The sequence below is a fragment of the Notolepis coatsorum genome (assembly GCF_963971535.1).
Source record: "Notolepis coatsorum genome assembly, chromosome: 17".
Taxonomy (NCBI): Eukaryota; Metazoa; Chordata; class Actinopteri; order Aulopiformes; family Paralepididae; genus Notolepis; species Notolepis coatsorum.
Window position 1 is genome coordinate 1,235,828 of NC_140181.1, and position 16,853 is coordinate 1,252,680.

Genomic DNA, 16,853 nt, shown 5'->3' on the forward strand with positions numbered 1-16,853 from the left:
GCGTCTTTGAGATCAATATTTCAAATTTCTGTCATGATATTCATATTTCACCGACGGATCCTTGACGGGTGCTGTGGATCTCCACTCAACTCTCCAGCGCTTCAATACCACCACCTGGTGGCCGATCGGCGAGGTGCCAAAACCGGAAGGACCGGCAGTGCTTGGTGTTTCCCCTATTCGGTCCGGCCACTCGCTATCGCTCGCCGGGACTCCGTCTTGACACACTGGATAATCGATCCGTTGCCATAACTCAATAAACAACGTTATTTGGACGTATATAGTATTATACAACCCGGAAATGGTTAGTCTAGATCAACATCCCATAATAGCGATCTTTTTGCTCCACGCTGATCACCCAACGGTAAGAGGAAGCTGCGGTGAGTTTCAGCGTTTTTGATTATTATTATCCATACAAACTGCTATGATCAATATATCACCCATACTACATGATTAATTTAACGTCGGTCACTGCATTATAAACGACCCCCCCCCCCTCCGGTCACCAGCAGATGATGAGTCATGACGTTTAGGACCTTGTACAATTGACATTTTTAATCTGGCGTCAATTGCTATCAAACGGCATTTGATCATCTAATATATGCATAAATGGCTATAACTCACGTTCTAGGAATTACTGCAGAAAACGATAAAAACATATTTATATTTAGACAGTATTTTTATATGAATGAAAACGTAAAACGTTCCTACACCCTGAACGATAGCTAATCGATGTTGAATGGGCCATAGTAATGTCAATTTAGCAATACAATTTAAAAAGTTATAGCCCTGCAAAGTAGGTGAACATCTCCATAGACAAATAGAGCTGGCAGACTGGCATACAAGGATGGATATAAGCGTGGCAGAGAAAGGGTTAAACTCTTAACCCTTTAATCGCCAAGGACGACTTTACACGTCATTCCTCGCCATGCGTAATCTGCCAATGACGTCGTACAGCGTCTTTGAGATCAATATTTCAAAAATCTGTCATGGCAATCATATTTCACCCACGGAGACTTGAGATCTCCTGTAGATCTCCTCTCAACTCTCCAACGGTTCAAGACCGCCATCTGGTGGCCGATCGGCGAATCGCCAAAACCGGAAGTGAAGTTGTGCTCACCCATATTTCGTCCGGCCACTCGCTATCGCTAGCGGGACTCCATCTTGATACACTGGACATCGATCCATTGCCAATAACTCGATAAACAACATGATTTGGACGTATATATTATTATACAACCTGGAACTGGACCAACTAGATCGACATCCCAAAATAGCGAACTTTCTGCTCCACGCTGATCGCCCAACGCTACGAGGAAGCCGCGGTGAGTTTCAGCGTGTTTGATTATTATTATACATACGAACTGCTATGATCAACATATCACCCATACTAGGGCTGGGCTGGCCAAAAACGTTATCGCGATAAAATTATAAAATTATTTTCATATAACTCGATATAGATAATTATCGTCAATATAATGTCTGTCAAGTTTAATTAACTTATTATGCCCAGCGCCGATGGACGGGCTATTAATAGACTTGTTTTTCTGCTGTGAATGTCTCGAGTTGATGTCGTCATCAGTCCGGGCACGTTAGCAGTTAGCCAGAGCGAGCAGTGTATCCCATGACAAAGTACTAAATATCCCTAAAATACTCTGTTCCGCCTCAATACATTGCAACGACGTCCACCGTATACCACACACTACTATAACCGTGGCATCAGAATTCACGCCACACACATACTCGGCACGTAAATATATAAAATACCGTAATTCCTCTAATAGTAACCCCGGCTTGTATTTGTTTCAACTGTAGCGGGTACCAGGCTTGTATTAGGAGGAGGCCTGTATAAGAGGGAGGCCTATATTTCAAATTTTCAAACGGATCATAATGAATAAATCAACATTTTGTGTCAGTTTGAACCCAGTAAAATGTACTGGGTTCATTTATTGAAACCAAGTACTGTATGAAATAGTAAACAGTGCAATTACAGGTGGTCACTGGTCATTTCAACGTTTTCAAAGTGAAATCAAGTAACTAGCTCAGTATGCAGCTCAGTATATTAGTAACCCGGCTTGTATTAGGAGGCCGGCTTATAATTGCTTAGCTCAAGAGCGCACCCGGCCATTAATAGAGACCCGGCTTGTATTTGAGACCTGGTTACTATTAGAGGAATTACGGTAGCGCCGTGCAAGCTAATTAGCCTAGCCAGCCTTGTTGTTGAGTCCTACCTCCGGGTCTCCTTCCGCTGTCGGCCATCTCCTTCACTGATTGGTTGTTAGTGCGTGTGCTCATATCCAAGGTTGGAAAATCGATATATCGAAACTTTGCGACCACGTTTCATGTTTATTTCGAGGAAATAATTTATCGCGATAGTTATCGTTATCGTTTTATCGCCCAGCCCTAACCCATACTACATGAATCATTTAACGTCGGCCAGGGACTTATAAACCCCCCTCCGGTCACCAGCAGATGATGAGGCATGACGTTTAGGACCTTGTACAATTGAAATTTTTAATCTGACGTCAATCGGTATCAAACTACATTTGATTATCTAATATATGTATTTGTGGCTATAACTCACGTTCTATGGAATGCTGCAGAAAACGATAAAAACATATTTATACTTTAGACCATATTTTAGTATAAATGTGTGAATGAAAAAGTAGAACGTTGCTACATCCTAAACGATAGATACTTGATGTTGAATGGGCCATAGTAATGTCAATTTAGCAATACAATTTAAAAAGTTATAGCCCTGCAAAAAAGGGGAACTTCTCCATAGACAAATAGAGCTGGCAGAGGACGGTATAAGGATGGATATAAGCGTGGCAGAGAAAGGGTTAAAACTCATAAACTTTTGTCTTTTTAGTCAAGTTAGTCTGTTGAAGATGAAAGCCAGTGGGTATTGTATGACTCAGACTTCAGCAATAATCAAGAGCATTATAAAATATATAAAAAACACACATGGCATGATGGAATACCATAAACATATTTCTTGATGTTTCCTTTTTTAAGTAAGTAAAAAGGCCTATGTTCATATCGGTGAGCACAATTTGTAACAAAAAGAGAGACGTGTAGCCTATTTATTTATTTAATATTTTATTTATTAATTTTATTATTATTATTTTATTTGTTGCCATGCCTAAAATAATAGTCAAGCATAGGGCTAACACATTTTCATAAACAATATCATTTTTTGTTATATGGTTATAATAAAAGCTTTTCTATACATTTGTCTGATTGATTGAAAACTTTATTAACAGATTGCAGAATGGGTACAATACAGTACAGCTCAATACAACAACAGTGCTAAGACTGGAGGATGAAGACCAGAAAAAGACTTTCAGCTTTTTTACATAAGGGTCCTCCATTTTCAATTCATCAAAACATTTAGAGACATACAAATATACAGTAGTTTCATAAAAAATGTAAGTAAAAAATAAAATATAGATTTTTTATAAAAAAAATTGCCACAAATATCGGTATCGGCCAATTGTGTTAGTTGAACAATCGTATCGGCCGCAAATTTTCATATCTGTGCATCCCTAAATAAGAGTATAGTTTGAGATTTCTAGTATTTCCAGAGAAAGACGCGATAATAGCCCTTTAGTGGAATACACAAAACACGTAATTCTTCTGCTGATTTATGAATCGTTTTCAAATAAACACTAGATTATAGATAGTATATGTGTCCTTATGCACGATACAGAAGCGGGCTGAATCGCTTATCCGTGCCTTGCTCAGCGCCAACGGCACGTGCACACAGACACACGTTGTGATCGCGGTGAAAAAAACATCGGATTAAGGGCTGGGCGATATGACGATATTATATAAATATCGGGTACAGTTAATTAACGATACACTTTTTAAACGTATCGTGGATATCGTGATGTTTTGCCCAAGAGGATTGTGTCGCGTCAATCTGGTCCACACGTTGACACTTTTGAACAGCGCCGCCCCACACACACACTACTGCATCAAAGTTACTACTTATGATAACAAAGGCATTCGTTTTGTGGCATTAATGTTATATAGTTACATGTTCAATAACATCAGCGTATTTACATAGCAACGTCCGAGGTCGACCTAGATATAGCAAGCATTAGTCGTTCATATCTCAGCCCGTGCTGACTCAGTTGTGCCCATTCTGCGGTCTGTTAATAAAGTTTTCAATCAGACAGATGTAAGGAAAGGCTTTTATTATAACATCCGTTGCAGTAAAATCATTATGCCTCCAGTCGTTTAGTCTTCCTGCGGAGCTAAAAGCTAAACGTCGGCCGCGGGGAGCTATTGTTGTTGTCATTGAGCTCTCCAATGGCGGAAGTAAAAAATGTATACGCGCTTGCCGATTGGTGCTAAGAACAGCAGGGCGGGTGCAAGCGGTGTGACGTAATTGGCAGACTCGACTGTCAATCAAAATGATTCTGTTTGCCGTCTGAATGAATGAAAACGTTATTAACAGATTGCAGCATGGGTACAATACAGTACAGCTCAATACAACAACAGTGGACTGGAGGATGCAGACCAGAGAAAGACTTTCGGCTTGTTTACATCAGGGTCCCCCATTTTCAATTCATCATATTTCATATCTAAATCATATAATATCTCATTGCTAAATATATGCAATATATAATCTAATAATCCAATAATCTAAATCTAATATATAATATAAAAATGCTAAATGCATGGGTATTTTATTTTGTCTTTAATGTTAGCTTGCAAACTCAAATACTGTCTTGGTAAGCCTCATAATGAATTGTTTGGGGAAAAATAGAAAAACATCGTGATGCGTATCGTGTATCGCCGAAAGGTCAGAAAATATCGTGATATCATATTTAGGCCATATCGCCCAGCCCTAGGATTAACCCAAGACTGGTAACATAGATTCCTTACCTCACATCTGATGTTCTGCAAAAAGATGAATCCAATTCCTGATCGCCATTCCAAATAGAGCGTGTTTATTGATCCAACGTTATATCTCCAAAACACATAATCCACGCTGCTGAGTGTCCCCAGTCCATCTGTTCTAACGATACTGTATGATACTGTATGCCCAAAAAGGAAAACCTGGACCATCCGGAGTTATTTTTTTATGCACATCTCCAGCCAATCCAATCCAATGATGTGCAATACCATCCGGGAGACGATAGGCGGCGGTATTTGCCCTTTTGCGAGCTCAGACCCAGTCCCAACGATAACATCAGGTTGGATGGATGAAAATGAATGGATATCGCTAATAAAATAAATAACGATTAAAACCAGACTATACTCGTGATTGGCGCTCAAGCGATGGCGAGTTAACCCGACTATCATCGGGTCTGGCGTCCAATGAGTTAATATAACAGCTTTTATCCAAAGCGCTTTACAATTTTGTTCCTCACATTTGACGGTGGAGGCAACCATGCAAGGTGCCAACCTGCTCATCAGGAGCAGTTAAGGGTTAAAGGTCAACCTCCACGTTGTATTTTTGTTCAATAAACAATGTGGACTAGGCCAACAGTGGCTTTCATGAAGAAGGGGGAAAAAAAGTATTGAAATTGACCCAGTTTTAGCGTTTTTATCAAACATTTTGTCTGCCCAACACAATCACCACGCACGTGCATATTTTAATCAATGGTTTCATAACGTGCACGTGTAATGTCGTCACAACAGGTGCAGGACAACAGGGGGCTCACCAGGGGGCGCTGAGAGTCACACAGCTAGTGGCAGGCAGAGAGCCTTGCTACCATAGATATATGCTTGCTACTACTAGCCGAATGGAAATGTATCTGTTTCACCTCACTATTGCTCCGTGATTATAGCCATCCATCCATCTCTAAAGCTAACCACTATTTGTAAAAGCCACAACCACGTTACCATATTTGTAATAATGTAAATCATTGTGTCGTTGTACACATATTGTGTTTATAACATTAGTAGATAACATAGCTTAGCTTGGTAGCTATTGTGCTAACAACATATCCCGACATCCGGCTCGCTGGCCGGCATGAACGGCCGACCCAAAATGGTTATCTCCTCTCTGTACACCCCGACCCGTCCCCACGGGTGCCCTGCCGGGGGGCCCATGGACGCGACGGCGGCGGCAGCCGCAGGGCGCCCGAGCCCGCAAAGGCTAGTGTTACACGATAGCTATGAGCTAACTAGCGCTGCGGGCGCCGCTGTTGTCGAGTCCACAAGCTTCACTCGGTGCATCAGTCACGAAAGGGGCTATGATGAGCTTGGCAAGCCAGAGTAAAACACAGTTTTCATTCAATCAATCAATAACAACATTAACCAGACTCTCGTTGTGTCTATTATGCTAACGCTAACGTTACCTCATTGTGTCTATTCTACACAGATAGCCTCTCGTGTCTATCTGCTAACGTTAGCATTAGGCTAACTAACGTTACGTCCCTAACCCCCAACAACAAGCGTAACTAATCAGCGATCTTTTTGTCAGACTAAACTCTCCGCTCTGTGGCAAATTGTGTTGATGTCGGTTTTGTTTCATCAATAAATGAGGCAGAATACACAGTGACTGTATCCTTTTTTATTGCACTGGTTTCTTGCTGCAAACATACATAAGACATCCTACGCGAGACATTAAAGATGGCGGCGTTCTGTTTTCGTTCAGACTCCCCAAACAGTGACGCGTCTCTCTTCTGACCAATCAGTGGTCTGCAGTTTTTCACGTGACATTTCTGGAGCTCTCATGCTGATCACCAGCAGCCCCGCCTCCCCACACGGAGACAAACTGAGTACTTTATTTTAGTGGAAAAGCAACATTAGATTCGTCTCATTAATATGCAAGCCACACCTGTTGTGACGTCGGCGTTTGATAAGCTTTTTTGATTCGCGCGTGCATGTTATTCGTGCATGGACCTTTTTAACTCTTTCAGAGTGGCATTTCCGGTGTCAAATGGAAAAAAATAAAGAATGAAATTATATACCAATGATGTAAACTACCCATAATTGATCAGTAGGGTTTAACCTAGAGGTTGGGCTTTAAGTGTCTTGCTCAAGGACACTTCGACACACTGTCTGGGAGGAGCGGAAATCTTAACTGGGAACCTTCCAATTACCAGACGACCGCTCTACCTCCTGAGCCAGTGTCGCCCTCCTAGTCTCATGGCATTAACTTTTTTTTGCCAATTACATTTTTGTTGTTATTTGCATGGTGGATTGACTCTGAGGGCAACAGTTGTGATTGGAGGATCAAGAAAAGAGGGCGGGGCTTAAGACAGATGAATTACAAGTACTTTCTGCCATCACAATAGTATTCACTGTTTTGTTCTTCAATTATTCAATTGTTCTTCAAGCACTAGATGTTAAGATGTCCTTTGGCATGACTGGAATTAGAGGTCTGGAGGCCAGAGGGGCCCGAGGGGCCGACACCATGAACAGATCAGAGGTCTGGAGGCCCGAGGGGCCGACACCATGAACAGATCAGAGGTCTGGAGGCCCGACACCATGAACAGATCAGAGGTCTGGAGGCCAGAGGGGCCAGAGGGGCCGACACCATGAACAGATCAGAGGTCTGGAGGCCCGACACCATGAACAGATCAGAGGTCTGGAGGCCAGAGGGGCCAGAGGGGCCGACACCATGAACAGATCAGAGGTCTGGAGGCCCGACACCATGAACAGATCAGAGGTCTGGAGGCTCGGGGGGCCGACACCATGAACAGATCAGAGGGCCGGGCTCGGGGGGCCGACACCATGAACAGATGAGGGCCGGGCTCGGGGGGCCGACACCATGAACAGATGAGGGCCGGGCTCGGGGGGCCGACACCATGAACAGATGAGGGCCGGGCTCGGGGGGCCGACACCATGAACAGATGAGGGCCGGGCTCGGGGGGCCGACACCATGAACAGATGAGGGCCGGGCTCGGGGGTTCGGGGTAGAGCTCGGGCTATTTTTGTCTTGCGTAATTTTACACACGCGTGCATAAGACAGTCATGCGCGCGCACACACACAACCGTGCCGTCACATAGTGTTTCCATCAAAGCAACAAGCTAGAGCGTTGAGAGCGTGCGTGTCGGAGATGGAGAAGCTGCCTTTGCAGCTAGATGTGCTATGTGTTGAATATACCCGCAAGCAGCAGCTCAGGCCAGCCATGTTTCAGCACTGCAGGGAGAACGCTGGAGGAGAGGAGAACAGCGCTGAAGCCATCAACGGTGGAGGCCATTCTTTTCCTTCACAACGCCCGCGAATGAACAGCAGAGTGGAATAAACTGTAAAAAGTTTAGGCGGCTAGGTGGTGTAGTGGACAAGTCACTCGCCACCAGTGTGGAGACGCTAGGATTCGCGTGTTCGAATCCAGCTCTCCACATTGTTTTTCAGTTTGGCTGGTCGTCCGCAGTAATACACATTGGCCGTATTACGGGGAGGGAAAAACTGAAGGGTGGGGATCGAACGTTGTGAACAAGCGACTCCTACAAGTCGGTTGGTGCGCCTGCGCAGTAAAATCAGGAAGTGTCGGGGGCAGCGTGAGCCTCCCACGCGTTACTCCTCGACACTGAGAGAACGAGCTGCGCAGGTGAAAAGATGCGACTGCTGTTACCTCAAGTACCGGAGGGGACTTGTGCTATGTATGACTTAGTCCACATTGCAGCCGGCTTGTGGGAGGCAAGAAACAGCGTTCGTGACAGGGGAGGGTTGAATTGGATGATACGAAATTGGGATGGGAGAAAATATAGAAAATGGGAGAAAAAGTGGATCAAAAAAAAAACTGTAAAAAGTTTAAGATTGTTCTTGGATTTAGCCGGTTGGCGAAGATTTGTGAGTTTTCATTTTGTTTACGTTATTCAACGCAAGAAGTTTGTGTTGCTGACATTCATCTAACAGTGAAGTGGAGAGTCCGTCCTGATTTACTCAAATTAATTGGCTGCTGGTTTATGAGTGTTTCCGGTGCTTTAGTGTCGTGACATTAATGTTTTAGTCTGTGGGCATGTAATTGTTGCTGTTGTTAGCCGCGGAGCTATGTCATGCATTGTGCATTTTTTGTCGTAATGTAGCATTTGTGTGTGTAACGTAAGTAGCGTGTGTGTGTGTGTGTGTGATGTCTGTCATCACATCGTAATATTGGCCTCGGGCTTAAGTCGGGCTCGGGCCGAATAATTGCTTAACTTTTCGGGCTAGGGTTGGGCCGGGCCGGAATGCTACAGGCTTGGGCCGGGCCGGAATGCTACAGGCTTGGGCCGGGCCGGAATGCTACAGGCTTGGGCCGGGCCGGAATGCTACAGGCTTGGGCCGGGCCGGAATGCTACAGGCTTGGGCCGGGAGGGGACCTCTAACTGGAATGTGTGCATAAAAATTTTACAGATGTGTCGATTAAATCAACAAAGTCTTGTCTCTAGTTAGTCGACTGGGAGTATCTTTAGTGGAGGAGAAACCTGGTTAGGGATGGGTACCGAATTCGGTACTTTTAAAGGTACTTACCGAAACACGTCGGTACTACCGAGTATCGATTCACGTGATACCGTAATTTTTTTTTAAATGTATTGTGTGTTTGACTATGACATCATACTGTGACATCACGAATGTTCTAGAACAGGGGTGGCCAACCTTTTTTGAACCAAGATCTACTTTTTTATTTACCACCTAGCCCGAGAGCTACCAGCCAAAATTGTATATTGTAAGCAGTCATTTGAGGCTTTATAAAAGCAGCATAATGAACACAAATCTGTCAGTGCCGAGTCCGACCTCATCTTAAATAACAAACAGCATTGCTTGTTGTAGTTAACAAGGAGAGGAAGAGTTGATTTAGCAAAAAAAAAAAAAAAAAAAAAAAAAAATTTAATAATCAGATTTTATTAATCAAGATCTACTTGAAATCAGCCCGCGATCTACCTGTCGATCGCGATCGACTGGTTGGGCACCACTGTTCTAGAAGGTTCTATTATGACAAATAATACGGTTCAATGACTTTATCTAAATCCAATCAATATTCCTAATGCCGTTTCAATGTAAGGTTATAAAAATAAACATATAAACATTCATATAATACAATAACCTAAATATATAGCTTTGGCTCAGGGCGGCTACGTGGTGTAGTGGGCAAGGCGCTCGCCACGAAATCTGGAGACGCTGGGCTTGCCTGTTCGAGCCCAGCGCTCCACATTTGCTTTCAGTTTAGCTGGTCGTCCGTACTAATACACATTGGCCGTATTAGGGGGTGGGAAACTGATGGGTGGGGATCGGGCGTTGTGGACAGCGACTCCTACAGGTCGGTTGGTGCGCCTGCGCAGTAGAATCAGGAAGTGTCGGGGGCAGCGTGAGCCTCCCACGCGTTACTCCTCGCCACTGAGAGATCGAGCTGCGCAGGTGAAAAGATGCGACTGCTGTTACCTCGAGTATCGGAGGGGACTTGTGCCATGTATGACTTAGTCCACATTGCAGCCGGCTTGTGGGAGGCAAGAAACAGCGTTCGTGACAGGGGAGGGTTGAATTGGATGATACCAAATTGGGATGGGAGAAAATATAGAAAATGGGAGAAAAAAAGTGGATAAAAAAAAATATATATAGCTTTGGCTCCTCTACAATACACTTACCTAGGATTTGACTTGATTCAACAACAAAGCAGTTGGGGCGATGGCAAGCCGAAAACGGTTGAAAGTGTAGTTATTTGAAGTTTGGATTTTTCTTTCATGACCGAGGTAGGTAGATTACATTTTTTTAGACTAAAGTACAGAAAAAGGGTACCGTTGGGTACCGGTATCGATTCACAGGTACCGGTACCATATCGGTTCAAATGTGAACGGTACCCATCCCTCCTGGTACATACCCATCATCTTCCTCCCCGTTTCCTGGAACACCCTCCTCTTCTTCCTCTCCTCTTCGATCATCTTCTTCCGGTCCTCCGTCTGCAGCTCCCGGCGCTTCAGGGCCTCGGTCTCCCGCTCCGCCTTGGACAGAAACTTGGGCTGAGGGGGACGAGAGAGAGTGAGGGGGGCGAGAGAGAGTGAGGAGGGCGAGAGAGAGTGAGGGGGGCGAGAGAGAGTGAGGGGGACGAGAGAGAGTGAGGGGGGCGAGAGAGTGAGGGGGGCGAGAGAGTGAGGGGGGCGAGAGAGAGTGAGGGGGGCGAGAGAGAGTGAGGGGGGCGAGAGTGAGGGGGGCGAGAGAGAGTGAGGGGGGCGAGAGAGAGTGAGGAGGACGAGAGAGTGAGGGGGGCGAGAGAGAGTGAGGGGGGCGAGAGAGAGTGAGGGGGGCGAGAGAGAGTGAGGAGGGCGAGAGAGAGTGAGGAGGACGAGAGAGAGTGAGGAGGACGAGAGAGAGTGAGGAGGACGAGAGAGAGTGAGGGGGGCGAGAGAGTGAGGGGGGCGAGAGAGAGTGAGGAGGGCGAGAGAGAGTGAGGAGGGCGAGAGTGAGGAGGACGAGAGAGAGTGAGGAGGACGAGAGAGAGTGAGGGGGGCGAGAGAGAGTGAGGACGAGAGAGAGTGAGGAGGGCGAGAGAGAGTGAGGAGGGCGAGAGAGTGAGGGGGGCGAGAGAGTGAGGAGGGTGAGAGAGTGAGGGGGCGAGAGAGTGAGGGGGGCGAGAGAGAGTGAGGGGGGCGAGAGAGAGTGAGGAGGACGAGAGAGTGAGGAGGACGAGAGAGAGTGAGGGGGGCGAGAGAGAGTGAGGAGGACGAGAGAGAGTGAGGAGGACGAGAGAGAGTGAGGAGGACGAGAGAGAGTGAGGAGGACGAGAGAGAGTGAGGACGAGAGAGTGAGGAGGGCGAGAGAGAGTGAGGACGAGAGAGAGTGAGGAGGGCGAGAGAGTGAGGGGGGCGAGAGAGAGTGAGGAGGACGAGAGAGAGTGAGGACGAGAGAGTGAGGAGGGCGAGAGAGAGTGAGGACGAGAGAGAGTGAGGAGGGCGAGAGAGTGAGGGGGGCGAGAGAGAGTGAGGAGGACGAGAGAGAGTGAGGACGAGAGAGAGTGAGGAGGACGAGAGAGTGAGGGGGGCGAGAGAGAGTGAGGAGGACGAGAGAGAGTGAGGAGGGCGAGAGAGTGAGGAGTGCAAAGTAGTAGAGACATGTTAGTCCAGTAGGAAGAGTGCATGACAGTAGAGACATGTTAGTCCAGTAGGAAGAGTGCATGACAGTAGAGACATGTTAGTCCAGTAGGAAGAGTGCATGACAGTAGAGACATGTTAGTCCAGTAGGAAGAGTGCATGACAGTAGAGACATGTTAGTCTAGTAGGAAGAGTGCATGACAGTAGAGACATGTTAGTCTAGTAGGACATGACAGTAGAGACATGTTAGTCCAGTAGGAAGAGTGCATGACAGTAGAGACATGTTAGTCTAGTAGGACATGACAGTAGAGACATGTTAGTCTAGTAGGAAGAGTGCATGACAGTAGAGACATGTTAGTCCAGTAGGAAGAGTGCATGACAGTAGAGACATGTTAGTCCAGTAGGAAGAGTGCATGACAGTAGAGACATGTTAGTCCAGTAGGAAGAGTGCATGACAGTAGAGACATGTTAGTCCAGTAGGAAGAGTGCATGACAGTAGAGACATGTTAGTCCAGTAGGAAGAGTGCATGACAGTAGAGACATGTTAGTCCAGTAGGAAGAGTGCATGACAGTAGAGACATGTTAGTCTAGTAGGAAGAGTGCATGACAGTAGAGACATGTTAGTCCAGTAGGAAGAGTGCATGACAGTAGAGACATGTTAGTCCAGTAGGAAGAGTGCATGACAGTAGAGACATGTTAGTCCAGTAGGAAGAGTGCATGACAGTAGAGACATGTTAGTCCAGTAGGAAGAGTGCATGACAGTAGAGACATGTTAGTCCAGTAGGAAGAGTGCATGACAGTAGAGACATGTTAGTCCAGTAGGAAGAGTGCATGACAGTAGAGACATGTTAGTCCAGTAGGAAGAGTGCATGACAGTAGAGGACAGTAAGAAGGCTCACCTTGGCCTCTGCTTCCTCCTCTGCCTTCTTCTTGGCCAGCAGCTCCTCCAGAGACAGCGGTTGTGCCTGAAGGGTGAAGAGTCAAAAGGCTCAAAATAACATCCAGACGACCAACGGACTCATCTGAGACGAAGAGACTCAAGAGATTGCCTCTTTGAACTGCTGTGGTCAGGCAAGCGCTACCGGAGTCTCGTGGCCGGTACAGAGAGACTCAGAAGGAGCTTCTATCCCCAGGCCATCAGGATGCTCAATGACTCCATGTAACATCATCAACCCATCCATCTACACTCATTGCACACACATCCACATGCACACACTCACCTTAACACTTTGATTGCCATGCAGTATGCCCATCCTTATGCCCAGTCTGGCAGCGCTGTAAGCCTATGGAGATGTTTACCTTCTTTGCAGGGCTATAACTTTTAAAATATTATTGCTATATTGACATTACTATGGCACATTCAACATCGATTATCTATCGTTCCGGATGTGGGAACGTTATATTTTTTCATTCATACATTGTCGTGTTAATACCGTCGTGAATATAAATATGTTTTTAAGGTTTTCTGCAGTAATTCCTAAAACGCGAGTTATAGGCCCTGACGCATATGATGGATTATAGAAATTCAAATGTATATGATCGGTATACATTATGCTTCATCATGCGTGAAGGAAAGGGGGGGGGGGGATCGTTTATAATTCCTTGATCGTCAGTAACGTCTTTTTTTACTATGGATTGATATGTTGATCAGATGGATTGCAAACAAAGAAATAGACAATCAAGCTGAAAATAACGTTAGTTTCGTCTTACCGTTCGCCGATGAGACTGGAGGAAAAAGATTCCAATTATTTGACATCGATCTGCTAGATCCATTTCCGGTTTGTATGACGCAATAAACGCCGAAATATCGATTATTGCGTTTTGAAAGCGATCCCAATGCACTTGAGTGTGTATATTGATCCACGCTACAATATATCTCTGGCGGAGGAATTTCCTCGATGCACCGAGCCCCACTTCCGGTTTGGCGTGAGTGTAACTCGCCCGGCCATCCACCAGGCGGCGGTATTGAGGTGTTGCAATATCAGAACAGGGTCCAGCTGCGTTCCGGAGGGAGGCTGGATGAATTATGAATGCCATGGCGAAAAAATTAAATATTGATCCCAAACACGCGTTACGACTTTGTTAGCGCACAACGCATGGCGGGCAATAACGTCTTAAGACGTTGTTGGCGTCAGGCCATGTGAGCGGCGCGGCGCGTGAGCGGGCGGTTTTGACGTGAGCGAGGAGTGGGTTTTAAAATGGGTCGGCGCGACGTCCGGAGCGAGAGTTCTCCTCCGCTCCAATCCACTCCAGGCCGCTCACAGTGGTTTAACACTGATGTAATATACATGTAGTACAATGCCAAAGCAACAGATGGCGATGTACAAACATGAAGGCCATTTTCAACCAATGAGAAGGGTGAACCTGTAATATCCTGTTCAGGCTTTGTTACTCACTCCCGTTAGAAAAAGTATCGACGCCATTGTTGTTGTCGTTAGCATGCTAACGTTAATGGCAGCGACCATAGCATTGTGGCTCGGCTAGCTATCATCGCTTAATAGAGCTAGTGAATGGATAAACAACGTTATTTAACATTGCAGAATGGGTACAATTACAATGCGGCTCAATACAAACAATTGTTAAGGGGCCCAGGGGGTGTAGACTGTTGTAGTTTGAGCTAATTTACACCATGCTCCAAAAAAAAAAAAAAAAAAAATCTGCCGAGCGATCTGGCGCGGGGAGCGCTCGATTCAAGGTGAGCGGGGAGCGACTTGGGGGCGGGGTCAACATGAGCGATTAGCGGAGCGGACCAAGCTTTAAAGTGGAAATGAAGCAGTGCGATAAATACATATTCATAGCATCACATTAGTATTTAGATAAGCCACAGAAGAAGTCACGTTATAAAAATAAGCAGTTTCTAAGAAAAAACGATTTGTTGTGTACATTTCTGAAGCATTTAGCATTATGGGCGTGGCCATTTTGTTGCTGACGTCATACCGGGGGTTGGGTGTATACACTCTGGTTAGCTGCCTATATTGAATGGGTCAGTCAGCAAATAAAATGTTGCCTACAAAACAACGGGACCGCGGTGGTTCTGTTTGTATTGCTCCTGGCTGTTCAAACTAATTTTACCATGTGAGAGAGAGGAAAGTTGGTTAATTTCCACAAACTACCAGTGAAAAAAACAGTGTTGTTGACATGTTGGCTCGGTCTGGCTGCACCCAGGCGGCGCGACCAGCCTGTTGGACAGGGAAGGAGGATCTGCAGCGAACACTTCATTGCCTCGGATTATGTTGTTGGGGTGGGATGTTTGTCCAGAAGACCACTAATCAGCTGAAGCCGGACGCGGTTCCCTCGGTCTTCGACAGACAGACCGGCGTTAGCTCTCGGGAGCGATCGCTAGCTAGTTGGCACCAGCCGGGGCCCGGCGTTAGCTCTCGCTAGCTAGCGTTAGCAACCGGAGCGTCGCGGAGCATTCAGCCTGCTGGCTACCTAGACCCACTTCAACCAGCGTCGCGGAGCATTCAGCCTGCTGGCTACACAAGCTGTGTAGCCAGCAGGCTGAATGCTCCGCGACGCTCCGGTTGCTAACGCTAGCTAGCGAGAGCTAACGCCGGGCCCCGAGAGCTAACGCCGGTCTGTCTGTCGAAGACCGAGGGAACCGCGTCCGGCTTCAGCTGATTAGTGGTCTTCTGGACAAACATCCCACCCCAACAACATAATCCGAGGCAATGAAGTGTTCGCTGCAGATCCTCCTTCCCTGTCCAACAGGCTGGTCGCGCCGCCTGAGTGCAGCCAGCCCGAGCCAACATGTCGACAACACTGTTTTTTTCACTGGTAGTTTGTGGAAATTAACCAACTTTCCTCTCTCTCACATGGTAAAATTAGTTTGAACAGCCAGGAGCAATACAAACAGAACCACCGCGGTCCCGTTGTTTTGTAGGCAACATTTTATTTGCTGACTGACCCATTCAATATAGGCAGCTAACCAGAGTGTATACACCCAACCCCCGGCATGACGTCAGCCATGACGTCAGCAACAAAATGGCGGCGCCCATGTTGAAAACAGGGATATTATATTATATTTTTCAGACAAATAAGATAGATTTCACATTTGATTATAGAACCCTGTCTTACACAAGGTACACAACAAACAAACTAGGATCACATTGCTCACTGCTTCATCTCCACTTTAAAGAGCGAAGAGCGGATTTCTCGCCCGCGCCGATCCGCTCACGTGGCCTGGTTGGCGTCCAATGTGTTAAAGGTCCCCTATTGTAAAAATGGCCTTTCCAGTGTTTTGCATTGTTTTGCATTGTTTTCAAGCAATGTGGGGTTGTACCAACACTGACTAAATGTGTAATCTGTACCAAATCCCATTTCTGCAGTTCAGCTTAGACAAGTACGCCCCCCACTGAAACAAGCCATTCTGAATTTACTCGGATCTGTGACGTGTAAGAATTCTGATCTGCCAGGGGCGGCTAGGTGGTGTAGTGGGCAAGGCGCTCGCCACCAATGCAGGAGACGCTGGGTTCGAGCCCAGCTCTCGGCATTGCTACCAGCTTGGCTGGTCGTTCATACTAACACAATTGGTGTTAGGGGTGGGAAAGCTGGTGGGTGGGTCCTGGTCATTGTAAACAGCGACTCCTACAGTTCGGTCGGGGCGCCTGCTCAGCGAGGAAAGGATCTAAAGGGGGGTAGTGTGATCCTTCCACACGCTACGCCCTCTCAGTGAGAGTCCGCGCTGCCAGGTGAAAAGAAGCGGTTGATTGGCTAGACGTGTGTCGGAGGAAGCACGTGATAGCCTCCACTCTCCCAGACCGACTGTGGGGGGTAAGTGCGCAGCGACCAGGAAGGGGATTGGGAATTGTCATAACGACTAACATTGGGATGGGAGAAAACGGAGGAAAAAGGAGGGGGAAAACGATTTTTTTTTAAATTAT

The 16,853-nt window shown here is 46.3% G+C and overlaps 1 protein-coding gene across 1 annotated transcript in view; it reads right to left on the reverse strand.

Moving 5' to 3' along the window:
* Positions 1–16,853, reverse strand: part of ddx23 (DEAD (Asp-Glu-Ala-Asp) box polypeptide 23) — an 88,605-nt gene that overhangs the window by 53,704 nt on the left and 18,048 nt on the right. Inside the window, exons 5-6 of the mRNA XM_084333215.1 lie at positions 12,870–12,935; positions 10,764–10,902 (exon numbers count right to left, since the gene is read on the reverse strand). Of these exons, the coding sequence (XP_084189341.1) occupies positions 10,764–10,902; positions 12,870–12,935 (205 nt within the window). The remainder of the gene's footprint in view (positions 1–10,763; positions 10,903–12,869; positions 12,936–16,853) is intronic.